Raw genomic sequence first — 15,032 nt, 5'->3', positions numbered from 1 at the left:
TTTGGAAATTTATTAAAGATTTATTTTGTATTTAATTTTTGTAATTTGAATGTTTTACCACTATGTACTTATGTACTCTAGGTGATTGGTGTCTGCAGAGGCCAGAAGAGGGCATCAGGTCCCCTGGGACTGTAGTTATTTCAACTTTATAAATTGTCATCATTTCACTGGAACAAAACTGAGATAGGCCTAGATAAGTATGTTCATATTCACCTGGGATAGAGAAAATCTGCGTTCCAAAAGCATCCATTTTGGACACAAGAAAAGAGGCTTAGCTCACAAAAAGTGCATGAGAAATGACCAAGGTGAATATTCCATCCTAGGTTTTTGGAATAGGTAAGTAGAATGTCAAGAGTTTTTTGTTTGTTTGTTTGCTTGTTTTTCTTGCTGTTTGGGGTTTTCTACCTATATAATGCATCTATACTACGTTTGATAAGTTTAGCAGCTCAGTCCTATTAGGTGGATGTCATAGGGTCTTTCTATGTTAAAGCTCCAGCCTAAGTTTAGTAAGATTTCCAAGCTACAGTAACAATAGCTACTGTAGTTGGCAAGTTTCTTAGCAAATATTACATGAAAGACTTAATTAGTACCTAAGAAAGTTTGATGAGGCACTTTCCTTGTGTGTGTGTGTGTGTGTGTGTGTGTGTGTGTGTGTGTGTGTGTGTGGTATTTACACATGTATGTGGGCTCATATATATGTAGGAATGTATATGAATATGGAGACCTCTTTACTCTTCTATTTTCTTCTTTTGAGACAGGGTCTCTTAATTGAAGACACAGCTTAGTCTTACTTAGCTCATCTCCCTGACCAGCATCTCTTGGGATTTCCCGTTTCTGCTTTGCAGTCTAGAATCACATGTAGGCTGCCACACTAGCTGACATTCACTAGGAACCTGAACTCTAGTCTGCTTTGCTCATATGGTAAGTGCTCTAACCAGAGAGCCATCTTTCCAGCCTGTGAATGTTAATGCATTACAAGCACTTTGAATGAAGTTTCACTGGAAATTCTTCTCTCAAGTTTTATAGTAAAATTGATTATGGCCATAAAAATCAAAGAAAAATGTGTACCAAAATTTGTCCTACTTTATTGTTAGATCAACTTTGGCTAGGTATGATAGCACACTCCTTTAATCCTAGCATTCAGGGAACAATGGAGTACAGATCTCTGTGGGTTTTAGGCCAGCTTGGTCTACTTAGTAAGTTCCATCCAGGTCAGTAGGGGCTACGTAATGAATTCTCAAAAATACAGATACATTACCTTTGTTATTGGATAAGAAATATAAAGGAATATATTCTCCATTTATTCTTTTCTGCTTTTGTTCCCCATTGGGTTTAGCTTATAACTGCAGTCCCGCTTTTCTTTGACCCATATCATCTATTATATTTGTTCTCAGATACTAAGCCTTACTCTAAGATTAAAGTTATCAATGGAATGTCAAATGTGGCTTTTTCATCTGAGTTTAGTGGTATATGTCCATAATCCTAGCATTCAAGAAGCAAAGGTCAAAAGACTATAAGCCCAGACTATAAAGCAAATTCAAGGCCAGCTTGATCTACATAGATACTATTATAAAAAACAAACAAAAGAACAAGCAAAGAAATAATGTCAACAACATCTAAGGGCTACAAAGTCTGGAGACATAGTGAGTAGTCTTGTGTGACATGCACAGATTCCTGTGTTTGAAACCTACCTTGGAAATAAGCGCCCAAATGAGGCATTTGCATGAACATGAATAAATAAAACAAAGGAAAACAAAGTAGCAAATTAAAAAAAAAACAAAAAACAGACCCTAGCAAGAATAAACACGATTCTTTTCAGAGATGGAGGCTCTATGGGATAGCAAAGAAAAGTCTAGATTTTGTATGGAAATACTAGTTTAGTTCAGTCTCTACAGACACAAAATGTGCCACCATTTCTTTGTCTCTACAGATTATGCCTTTGTGGATTCAGTCACCTGTGGATCAAAATCATTAAAAGTCAATTTATCTGTACTGAACATGAATAGACCATTTTTATTTTTATTATTCTCTAAACAAAATTCAGAACAAAACTAGTTATGTAGCATTTATATTATATTAGATACGCAAAGAAATGTAGAGATGAATCACAGTATACAAAAGAATGATGTAGTAAACAATACTAAGTCATTACACATAAAAGACTTCAGTATGAACAGATTTGGTTATATTGGGGGTTCTATAATCAATCCCTCTTGGATGCTGAGGAAGGAGTATAAACACACACACACATGCACACACAAACACACACACTCATACATATATGATCTTCAGTATTATAGCATGTATATGAATTAATTTCAGGAGCACGGCAGTTTTAAGTATCAAGTACAGGACAATTTATTATAGAAACTGATTTCATGACCACAGATAGAGAATTTTTTATACAAATTTATCAACCCATGTAGGAAAAGGGAAATAAATTGGACTATATTGATTTTATGAGGTTCTGTTTATCACAGAGAATAAAAGACAAGCCACACAGTAGGAGATGTTTTTCAAATATATAACAGTACCAAAGTGGTCTTATCTAGAATCAATTACTGTGAAAAAGAAGTCAATAGAAAAGAAAAATAATAGGAAAAGTAAAGTATCAAGTATTATCAAGAATGTAGAACAAAACATTGTCAATAAGGCTATAAAGTAATAAAAACATAAAGTAGTATTGCCATTTGCTTGATTTTGATGGTTTGTTCATTTTTGATTTCATACAAAGACTTCCTATTTATATGTAGCTCAGGCAAGTAAGAATGTGGAATCCAGCTTCTATGTTCTCAGCACTAGGATTATAGATTTTGACACCAGGCCTGGCTAGTGCTATCTTTAGAAGTATTTATGCACACACCAGTACTGTTCAATTCTGTTTTATGTATGAACATTAGAGAAGTGTGTGCAGGAGCATATGTAAAGGTTTGTGGTCTCGGAGTTAATATTGACTATCAACTGGACAAGATTTAGATCTGACCACTCAGGAGACATACCTCTGTACAGATCTGTGAAGGATTTTCTAGATCTGTTTAACTAAGGTAAAAACACTTATTCTAGCACTGTTCCAGGGGTTAGGATTCTAGACTTAATAAAAAGGAGAAACCAAGCTGAGCATCAACACACATCTCTTTCTGATTCCAGATTGTGGATGCGATGTAATCAGCCACGTCGGGCTTCTGCTGCCACTAGACCTTCCCTACCATGATGGACTATATCCCCAAACTGTGAGCCAAAGTAACCCCTTATTTCCTCAACTTGCTTTTGTTAGGCATTTGGTCACAGCAGTGAGAAAAGTAATCAATACGGGTGATAGTGTTGATATAAGATTTCCGTATCTGTACTTAAAAGCAACTCACCTAATTAACTATCTAAAGGATCAAGCTTTAACATCTATTACACAGTCTTAACTTATGGAAAAGCAAAGAAAAAGGTGGGGAATTTGGCTTAACAGATAACACACTTGCCACACAAATATGAGGACCTGAGTCTGAATCACCAGAGCCCACATAAAGCCAGTCATAGTAGCAACCCTAGTCCTCCTCCTAAGAGATGGTGGTTGAGACAGGACACTCCATGGAAGCTTGCTGGCATCAAACAATGAAGAGACTCAATCAAGTAAAGACAGATGGGAGATGAGAAATGATACCAGCGTTTTACTTGTTCTCTGACCTCCACACCCAAGAACATACACATCATATATATATATATATATATATATATATATATATATACACACACACATATATATATATGTATATATATACATCATATAGACACAGAAAGGGACTTTTCAAAAATTCTTACTTGCAGATTACTAAGTGACAATTAGAGATGACTCATCTTTCAGAAAGGAGGAAGGAGGAAGAATTGGAAAGAAAAAGGTACAGGGGAGGTTGTCCATCCAAGATGCTAGTATTCTTCTATGTCTATATTTCTCTTAGTAAGGTGCCATTGAGTATGATGAGCTATCTATTTTTTTTTACATTTTTTTGCAATATTATACTTTGTAAGAAAGTAGTATATAAATTAATAACTTAAAACATAACAAACATTTCCATGGGATTCTTTAAAATCTATTATGTGCAATTGTTTTTTAAACAATAGATCCTAATTTAGGCAAGATTGGATATATATTCAAAGCAAATGCCAGACAACAATTTATCTATCCTTTAAAGCAAATGGAAATTGTATTAATATGTATGATTTTATCAGTCCCCAGAGAAACATTCTCAGGAGCTATGTATATAGCTCTCCCAAAGCTATTTGTCCAATGAGTCATCCACAAGCCTATTTCTGCTTCCTGTTTCTTCTGAGCTTAATAAATACTAAATTCTCAATTTTGATGGGATGAATCTCTTGCTTTGTAATATTTTCTTCTCCCACCATGAGTCTTAGCCCATGCAGCTTAAATGTGCAATTTTATTCAAATGGAGCAAAAAGATTAGGGCCTGCTGAACATAAGTAGAGGAAGGCATTGGGAGAGGTTGAATTTCCAAAAAAAAAAAAGTATCAGTTCTGATAAGACACATAAATAGAATTCCAGCAGTGATGATGTGGGGCAAAATGAGGCTAATACATTGGATAATCTACATTCCTGTTGATTTTTAAGATAAATATGATAGGAGCTAGCTGTAATTTAACTGTGCAACTCTCACAGTCCATTTGTTTAAGATGTGAATTATTTTTAAGAGCAAAGTTTTCTCCTTAATATACCAATTGACAGTAATGTTATTATAGCATTAAAATAGAGTTAGAATACTAAATCCATTGTAACATCATAGCACCGCTTCAACTTTATAATGAAAAGCAATGCTAATTTGTCAACTTTCACTTAAGAAATTAGAGAGAAATATTTCTTCATGTACATGTTCATGTCATTCTCTTTTGCACAAACGATGTTAAAAGGCATTTGGCATTTTCATTGATAATTAGGTATGCATTACCCACTTAATGCACACTTTACAATTACCAGAGTCTTTGCAATTTCCAAATGCATTTTTGAGTGTTATTTTTAAAAAGTTCTTTTCCTGGGACTTAATTTTATTTTCCCAATTTAAATGCACTCTATCACCATCAGGATCATGTGTGATTTGGGCTGCATTTCAATGACATTTAGAATTGTTCAGGTCCCAAAATGCTTTTCATTTTTATTTATCAACGTGAGAGTCCTCCAGTTTAGGAAATAATGAGACACATTACTTTCAAATTTATAAGTGCCTTGAAATTCTTCAGTAGTCAAAGACCTTTATAGTAAGACTTCTCACTACTATGGCATAATTATTTATTTTTTTTTAAATGTGTATGTGTGTGCATGTGAATGTGTGTGGGGGTATGTGGGTTCATGTGGAAGTTAGGATAATCACAGTGGTGATTCCTTAGGCACTCTACACTTGGATTTGAGACAGAACCATGGCCAAGAACTCACTATGTAGACTTGGCTCGCTATCCAGCAAAGCCCAGGGATCTGCTTCTCTCTGCTTCTTCAATGCTGAGATCTGTCATCTTCTTCTTTCTTATATGGTTCTGAAGTTTGAACTGTGATTCCCATGCTTGCAGGGCAAGACTTTCCCTATTAAGCTACTTTACCAGCCCAGTGATTCCTTGATTCATGAGAATTCTGCTTTTGAAATAAATACACACTATAAAAAATATCTCAAGACATACAGGTGAGGAATTCAGAATCTGTATAGTTTGAGTGACCTTGGGCAAGGAACATTGTTGTATCACCTTGAATTTCTCTATCTGTAAAATATGGTTTAGAATATTTTACAGGTTCAGAAAAATGATGAATGGCTTGGTGAATATAAAACCTTTTGCATTCCTCTGGAAAAATGATGATGGTTGTAAATGCCTACATGTTTATGGTGCTTTAAAATGAACTGTTATTACATGTTAACCCTGAAGCATTCAAAATCAGTCCTGGGATATGATACAGAATTCTATAATTTCACCACATAAGTTAAATGAACTAAAGCTTGGAACACCCTGAAATATGTATAACTTCTGTATTAATAATTTTAATGTGTAAAGCTAACATATCCAAGGAAAATGTATGGTGCATTTCAAATTGACTTTTACGGGTAACCTCAAAATTCTAGACATCAATCAAATACTTGGTGTTAGAATGAATAATGAAATACAAATTCTGGCCTGGTAACAGTGCAGGACAAGGCTCTTGCCTGCCTTGCTATATTCATCTAACAACTGTTCATTGTCCTTGCCCTCTGCTCTATGTGTATTAAATATCAGATCCTCTATCCATCTTATATGAATTGAGCAATGCCACCACCCTCATTTTACACATGAATTAACTCTGGGTACAATGTCAGTGCAGACAATCTTCCAAAACAGGCAATTTGCTTTGATACTTATGTATACTGCCTTGTACTTGGCTTTCCCAAGTTTTCTGAAGATCTTATAGTCTCATTCAATTGTCCCATTGCATAATGAGAAACAAAGTTCTTTTTCAGCTTCAACCAAGAAACAATGATTTTCTAATCCAGCATTTTCCTCCTCTCATCATGTTCAGCCAGGTCTGCCTCTCCTTGCCTCTTCCATAATACATGGTCCTGATCACACACTTTTTCTGTTGAACCTTAATGTCCTACTTTGTCTAGTTTCTGTGTTGACAACAGAAACTTCTATCTCAATGCTCAAATCAAATCAATTCTCCTTTGGATGACATTCTTGGCTCTTTCTCCAAACTTAAAATACTATCTGCTCAGGTTACTGCTCGGTTACCTGAAGTCCACCTCTTATTTCACCTCATAACACTTTTTGAGGCAGTGCAGAGAGTATAGGAGGGGCAGGATCTTATATTCCACTCTCTTTGAGTTAGAATATTGATCACGCCATTCGGGTTTTTTTTTTTTGTGTGTGTGTGTGTGTGTGTGTGTGTGTGTGTGGTTACAGACAAAACAGTTCTTTCTGACCTTTTGCAATGAAGATGTTGATCCTATCAGAGGCTTTACCATACAGTGCATGGGAAATTTACTTTCATTTTGTATTGTTTTATTTGTAATTCTACTTAAGGACTTGTTTGCTCTGTTAAAATAGGAGGACTTGCCAGCATTGACTCCACCATTTAATCTCTAGATTCTAGCACTATGCTTAACACATGTAAGACCAACTATGTCCACGTGGTCGTGGTCACCAGATGAATAAATGTCAAGTCAGTTAGAAGGCTAACAAGTTTGCTTTCCTTCTGCACTGACATATGAAATGTATTCAAAATATCCATGATTAAATATGAAATGCAACAGAATTCAAAAGTTTTACCCATGATTTCATGCCAAGTGTCTGTGTATTCATTGTCAGAATTCCCTATACTAAAAGCTTCGTAAACAGAGCTTAGTGAAATTATAGGTTTCTTTCCAAGCACCTATCTCAATTTCTCAGGGACAATATTTTAAATGGCAGACACCGATCTCAATGCCCCACAGGAGTACAGGAGTATAAACTAATTAGTTAACATACACATAAAGGAAGGAAATTCACGTATAACATTTGCCACCAAAGTCTTTGAGCAATAAAAGAAAATTCCAAGCAGCTACAAGTGAATTAAAGAGACAAGCTGGATTTATCACCCAGGAATGCTGGGATGAATGATAAGAGGTGATAAGAAGCAGAATTTCTTTTTCAGAGTTAAGTTTGGATTGGGTGGGGTGGGGGTGGGATTAAATTAGAATATGCCTGAGAACATAACACAACAGAGTCCTGTGCTAAAGAAAGGTTGTCAGGGACTTTTGTGATCCGATAATTCAAAACATGCCTTAAAAACAGAGCAGTGAATGACTTGTTAAGATTAAAGACACATTTGACCTATTTTATAATAGTCAATTTTTTACATATAGGACACATTATTAGGAAGGTTTCATGTTAAGATAAGTCATAAGGCAGAATATTTTGGGCCATGTCTAAAATAACTTTATCCTAGTTTAGGGAAATTTGTATAAGTAGGGCTTCTGGACAAATTTTTGACATGTAAGAAACCGAATGCACAAAGATCTTATTGTGAATGGTTTCTGCCTTCCTTGGGGTTGCTAAAAAGTGTGACTTAGAGGGCAGAGATTTACATGAACAAATTTGATTGTGCCTCATGTATGAAGTTTCAAAGTCAATAAAGAAAGTGCAGGAAAGAGGAGCTAAAAACAGATATGGTTACGAGTTACGTACTTAGTGGCTTGACTTGACTCTCCTGACAAACATGATGTTAGAAATAATGATGAAGTTCTTAAAAATAACTCGGAGAAAGGGAAAGTCAATTTCATTTTTAAAATGAGATGAATGGGGGGGAAGCTCACAGAAGATGACAGAAATGGGGGAGATAGAGCAAGGCCAGGTATGTCTACCATCATCTAGATTTCGTCTCATCCTCTGGAGAGATCTAGAGATCTAAATCCACTAAAGGGAGCTGCACAGCTGGGGCTGGATGTATCTTTCACGAGGGACACACCAAGCACTACAACACCAACCTCAAAGCTTATTATGCAGCTTACTGCCTTACAGGTATTCATTCAGAAAATTATTTAGAAAATAAATTGTATTATTTGAAACTGAAATGAAGAAAGTGGGCTCCCATGGCTTGTATGGACAGTGTTGTAAAGAGGTTTCTGCTATCTACATCAGGAGCATACATTTTAGAAAGTAAGTTCTGCTCTTCCTTAAATAAATATAATTAAATTAAAATGTGTTCATTAACAATATACCCAGAGAAAAACCACAATCTGTTTAGGGTTTAAGCTTACATTCTATTTATAGACATAGACAACAGAAATATCTGACTCTTCATTGTTGGACAGTTCAACAGAGACATTATATAGAGTGTGGAAAGCAAGGACTAGTTAGTAATACCCTGTCGCACAAAGACCCCACATACTTTGCTTGCAAGACAGAGAAATCAAGCTAGAATTGGGCTGTAAGGTCATTCCCTGCTGGCTACCCTTCCAGTGACTGCTTGTGCTATTTAGTAAGGTGGGAGAAAATTGTTATTAACAGTCATACTCAGCTATGGACCCTATGTGCAATGCTACTGAATGGATAGGCAACCTGTGCTCACTGGTTCAATAATGGTGAGCATGTTATGTGGATTATCATTTACTATCTAATTGGAATGGAGAGTTTCTACACAGAACAGAATTTATAGTTGATACTGAAAATCCAGTCAAAAACCGGTATGGCTGAGGAGGTCATAGGCCATGATGGGGAAATTCTTGCTGTTGTTTTGTTAAATGAACATAGTGCAACAATTGGGGTTCCTTTCCATTAATTATCTTTATATCCCTAGATAGGTGCCTCTGCTGGTTTGTTTGGATAAACTTTTTGCATTGGACAGTGGTCAGTGTAAAGACTTATAACTGGTAAAAGTGTTGAGAATTAAGTGACTGTTGAATTTGCAGCCATGCATGAGACACCTTGTATCACATGTCCTTCAAGGCTCAGGAAACATGACAGAAATGAGGTCATAGAATGTAAGAGCCAGGGGAAGAGGTGGAGAATTGTGCAATACTGTCTTCTGGCTGTTGAATTCTGGAACCTCTGGCTTCTGAACTCTTGAACTCTTATTATCTAGAATTTCCTAAGCAAGACTTGGACAATACTGGTCACTTCACAGACCCACAGTTCCCTGTAGCTTAATAGGCAATCGGTGGTTGATAAAGAAGGAGGGCCATTTGCCTCAGCTGCACAGCTACTGGTAAGTTGCCCATGCTTTATAAATAAGCCATCATTTATGCTTATGTAAGCAATCTAATGAAACTCACTATGTTATAAACAATGATATTAAAACATATGGGGGACTATTTGGAACTGAAAGGGGAGTAACAGGAATATAAGAGGATAAAATAGAGAAATGGAGAAATAAATGTGTTCAAAATGCATTATTTATATATATATATATGTATATATATATGAATCTCAAATTACAACCATTATTTTATCTAAGTGATGCATGCAAATAAAAACACTAAATACATTTGAAATATAAGAAGAAACTTTAGATATAAACTGGAAGAGCAAGGAATACCCAAGGAATGCTCAATCTTACCACAAGGACACATGCTCAACTATGTTCATATCAGCACTATTCGTAATAGCAAGAACCTGGAAACAACCTAGATGTCCCTCAACTGAAGAATGGATAAAGAAAATGTGGCACGTATGCACAGTAGAGTACTACTCAGCAGTAAAGAACAATGATATCATGAAATTTGGCAGCAAATGAATGGAACTAGAAAAATATCATCCTGAGTGAGGTAACCCAGACTCAGAAGGACAAACATAGAATGTACTCACTCATAAGTGGATACTAGATGTGAGGGAAGGGATGGCTAGACTGTAACCCACAACTCCAGAGAGGCTAGCTAACAGGGAAAGACCCTAGGAGGAATACATGGATGATCCAGTGAAGGAGAAGTGGATGAGATCTACATGAGCAGACTGAGTGGGAGTGGGGGTGGCGGAGGGAGAAGTGTGGGGGATGAGAACATAGGGAAATGGGAGTAATGGGAGTGTCGAGCTGGAACAGGGACAGAGTGGGAGGACAGGGAGGGAGATACCATGATAGATGAGGACATCATGGGAATAGGAAGAGGCAGGGTTCTGGGGAGGCTCTCAGGAATCCACAAGGATGACCCCACCTTGGACTGCTGGCAGTGGTCCAGAGGATGCCTGGTCAGGTCTACTCTGGTGACTGGTCTAGCGAATACCCTAACTGTCATCATAGAGCCTTTGTCCAGTGACTGATGGAGGCAGATGCAGAGATCCACGGCCAGACACCAGTCTGAGCTCCAGGAATCCAATCTGTGAGAGAGAGGAGGGATTCTGCAGGCAGGGGATGTTGAGAAGACGTACAGAGATGACTGGCCACACTAGAGGAAGCCCATGAACTGTAGACTAGTGGTTGTGGAGCCCTCATCGGACTGAACTAAGCCCTATGGACAAGGAAAACAGTTGTTTAGCTCGAACTGTTTGGGGGGCACCCAGACAGGGGTATAGGGACCCATCCCTGGTGCATGGGTAGGCTTTTGAGAATCTGGTGCCTGTGGTGTGACACCTTGCACAACCTTGGTGCAGTGGGAAGGAGCTCGGACCTGCCTAGGATCAGTGTGCCCGGCTCTGCTGACTCTCCTTGAAAGACCTTGAGTTGGGAGACATGGGGATGTGGGGTGGCTTGGAAGAGAGGGCTGAGAGGTGGGAGGAGGGAGGAGGGGCATCTGTGGGTGGTATGTAGAGTGAGTAGAACATTTCTCAAGAAAGAAAGAAAGAAAGAAAGAAAGAAAGAAAGAAAGAAAGAAAGAAAGAAAGAAAGAAAGAAAGAAAGAAAGAAAGAAAGAAAGAGAGAAAGAGAGAAAGAAAGAAAGAGGACCACAGATGAAAGACTCCCTGTGGTGTGGTCACAAAAGGCTGTACTTTGAAGTCACTATTTTTCGTAAGATTTTAGAGCTTGAGAAGGAGCACATGACTTTCCTCTTCCTCTGTGATATACACATCATGTTGTTACCTTAGTCTGAAATTCTTTAATATATTGGACCAATAATCTTATGTTCTAGCTTATATTTTAACAAATATGTTAAGTTCTTAATTTTCAAAATCACTTTTTTTTCTGTGATGTGAATTGGACTCAAATCCTCCTGCTAAAATTTCAGCTATGCTATTATCTTCTTAGTTTGAACAATAGAAATAAAGGAACTCTATGTAATTACCTAAAAATATTTTTTCTACCCCCTAAAAACAAACAAACAAACAAAAAACTGGAAAAGTTTTCTATGTGAAATATCAATTAGAAATATGTAATTGTATATGTATATGTGCATATGTATATGTGTGTGTATGTATATGTATATATGTAGGTAATGTTTGGATGAGTTAGAGAAAGAATACAATTGAGAATTAGATATATAATTTGTCAAGTGTCTGTGTGAATGAAAACCCCTACACTCATATCCCAGGTAATCTATATCTTTGTCTTTATGGCGAATGATGGTAGATGTTTTAATCTGTAAATTTCTCAGCAGAGGGTTATTGTGAGAATTTACCTAATTACATTCTATTGGATATTTGATAGAAATACAAGTTGAGTTTGGGAATGACTGTATCTGAAGCTCCAGCATTTGACCCACAATGCTATTCAGCCAACGAACTTTTCAGTCAAACAACCATTGTTAATTTAAGAAGGAGATGGTGAAGCATTCAAGAATGAAGATACAGGTCATGAAGTTCATTCAGGAACTTTCCACTGGGTCAGATCAGCATGTATCCAGATTACTTTTTCTTCGTTATACTCTAGAAACTCTTTCACTGGATACAATAGGAAGGCTTTCAGATGCAGCATCAGTATAAGTACTATTCAGGAAGGGCGGATACTTGGGCGTTTTCTCTCTTTTCAAAATGTCAGTCTTAGTGTCTACACTCATTTAAGTTTACAGAACAAAGGTTGACTACTGGATATAGGCAGACCAACTTTTGGCATGGATAGATAGTGAAAATGTGTGTTTGATTATATGGTGTTTCAGTGTGTGCATATATTTGTGAGGGCTGGAGACTGACTTCAGGTTTCTTCCTCATTTACTTCCCAAATTATCTTTTGTCTCATGGTCTCTTATGGAACACAGAGCAGACCAAATAGACTAGATGAGGAGGCCGGTAAGCCTCAAAGATCATCTTGTTTCTACCTCCCCAGGGCTGAAATTACAGGGTTATGTCATGACACTCAGCTTTTTTATAGGGGTGCCTGGGTTTGAACTCAGAGCCTCAAGATTGTGTGACAAGTCATTAACTTTTAAGCCACCAAAGGATAAAGAATGAGGAGGAGCTATAGTCAAAGAATTGTTTCATCTCACTCATGCAAGTATATAACTTAACTTCTTTTTACTTCAACTTTTCCTTTCCATTTTGGCAAAGATAAAATATATTTTAGTTAGGAAAAGTTTTAGATTGCATGTATTTCTTTAAACAAAAATAAAGATAACTTAAAATCATAGAGATAATTTTAAAGTACTTTTTAGAGTGCAAGAAGAAATGTGCGGCTATATAAATCACAATGTGGTACTTTTGGGTGTAGACATTCAGGATTTATTTAATTTACGTGTTTGTCTTTTTTTGAGACAGTCTCAGCACTCAGGTAATGGCATTGTAAGCCTACACCACTATGTCACGGCCAGATGTTTGAAAGATGACTCAACAGAAAGTCAGGAACATTACAAATAAATATTCTATGTTGTATAGAATTCCCTTTGGAATCTGTCAGTGTGTAACTTGATTGCAGTATTCTGGGGATGTCCACTTTCCAAAAAATCCATTAGTCTCTAATAACTGCACATTTCTGTGGGATATGTGTCTATATTTTCCTCCCTACTACATTTTCAAGTAACTCTCCAAGATAGAATGCAGAAATCAACTCCAATGATTATTGATTATATGTATAGGCACATAACGTATAAAACCAAAGCAAGGCCGTCTCCCAAACATTGATCCTCCCTGCACCCTGTGTAAATCATGAGATCGCTGGTGCAGAACAGACTTGAGACCATAACTGCACGTGACTAAAGCACTTTTGCAGGGTGGGATGAGACACATATTTCTAAGCAAAATCTATAAATTTGGTTTTTGAAAGTTATAGAAAGCACAGACATTTCCATGAGCCCCCAAACAGAAACAACTGACATTCTGGTTCCCTGGCTTATCTAGAGCTTGGGGATAATACAAGGGAGAAATTCAAGCCTTCTACTTTGTCCACATTGTGAGATATAATTACTCTCAAACAAGGCTTTCACTGAATCCAATATGAAGCATTTTAGTCCCTGGGAACACTATATATAAAGGATATAAGAAGCAGTGTCTATTGTTCATCTGCTAATGTCCCCAAATGTCACAAAGGTAATTACTTGGATGACATTTATGTGATGCAGCTGGACATTGTTACAGTTAATATAAAGCCTGCCTGTGGCAACCACTTTATTTCCACCTACATCTCACTGTGGGTGTATGATCACTGTTCCTAGAGAAACACCCGCCTGCCCCACATGACACCACTGCCTTGAGGTTGCTTTCCTGTGCTATTCACACTAATACCTTACTTAAAAGAAAAAAATGAAAGGGCAATGATATTATATGTATAATCTTAATATTGATATGTGGCACTTTTAGAGATGTTTCTAAGAATATTTCACAATATATAATTTCAAAAATATTTTCTACCTAAAATAGTAACAGATTTCCATTATCCTCAGGAATTACAAAATGTGCAAGCAAAACTTTTTATGCACATAAAATTCCATTTGATTTCAAAGATCAGGTAACTGAAAAAAAAAAACTACCTTTTGGCCCAATATAGATATATCACCAGACACTTTTCCAGGACATATTCAGTATGGAATTTTCCCACAAACTTACATGCAAACTGGAGTTTTGCTTTCCTACTCAGAATGGTGCCCACAGGATTGGTGGCCAGACACTGGTAGGTGCCAATATCTTGATCTGTGCGGGGGCTGCTGATGGCCAAACTGCCTCCATCCAACCTATAGTGATAAGTCATGCTGAAGTCAATATCTGTGCCATTTTGTTTCCACCTTCATGGATAAAAAAGAAACAAAATTACATATGTAATATAAAGAACAGAATGCTGTTTATCATAAAAATCACACTGTTTGAATTCTTATAGGCATAAAAATAAACAAAAACAAAACAAAATACATGATCACCTGTGGGGTGATCTCTGTAGTTTTATTAAAGGGAAGAGTGTTCTGTTTTTGTTTGTAGTACTGGAGTTTGAACGGGCACCCACCTCACACACTACCCATGTGCTGCACCACTAGGTAACATTTATATACTCATTTTATTTTTTTTTTAAATCCTCAGACACATTCTCACCATGTTGCCCCAGCTGACACCAAACAAACTCTGAAGCCCTTCCTGGCTTGGAACTTGCCATTCTCTTGTATTACTCAACCACAAGCTGAGCCTAGAGGGCTATGCTACCACTTCACAAACACAACTGTTCTGGGGCCAGGGCTACAAACTGATAGGTT

At 36.9% G+C, this 15,032-nt stretch overlaps 1 protein-coding gene across 1 annotated transcript in view; it reads right to left on the bottom strand.

The window, feature by feature from the left end:
• The window catches only part of Cntn6 (contactin 6), a 354,660-nt gene that overhangs the window by 174,966 nt on the left and 164,662 nt on the right, over positions 1-15,032 (bottom strand). The window contains 1 exon segment of the mRNA XM_028886665.2: positions 14,398-14,573. Within this exon segment, the coding sequence (XP_028742498.1) occupies positions 14,398-14,573 (176 nt within the window).

The sequence above is a fragment of the Peromyscus leucopus genome, chromosome 3, assembly GCF_004664715.2.
Source record: "Peromyscus leucopus breed LL Stock chromosome 3, UCI_PerLeu_2.1, whole genome shotgun sequence".
NCBI classification, from domain to species: Eukaryota; Metazoa; Chordata; class Mammalia; order Rodentia; family Cricetidae; genus Peromyscus; species Peromyscus leucopus.
This window is presented reverse-complemented; position numbering and strand designations above follow the sequence as displayed.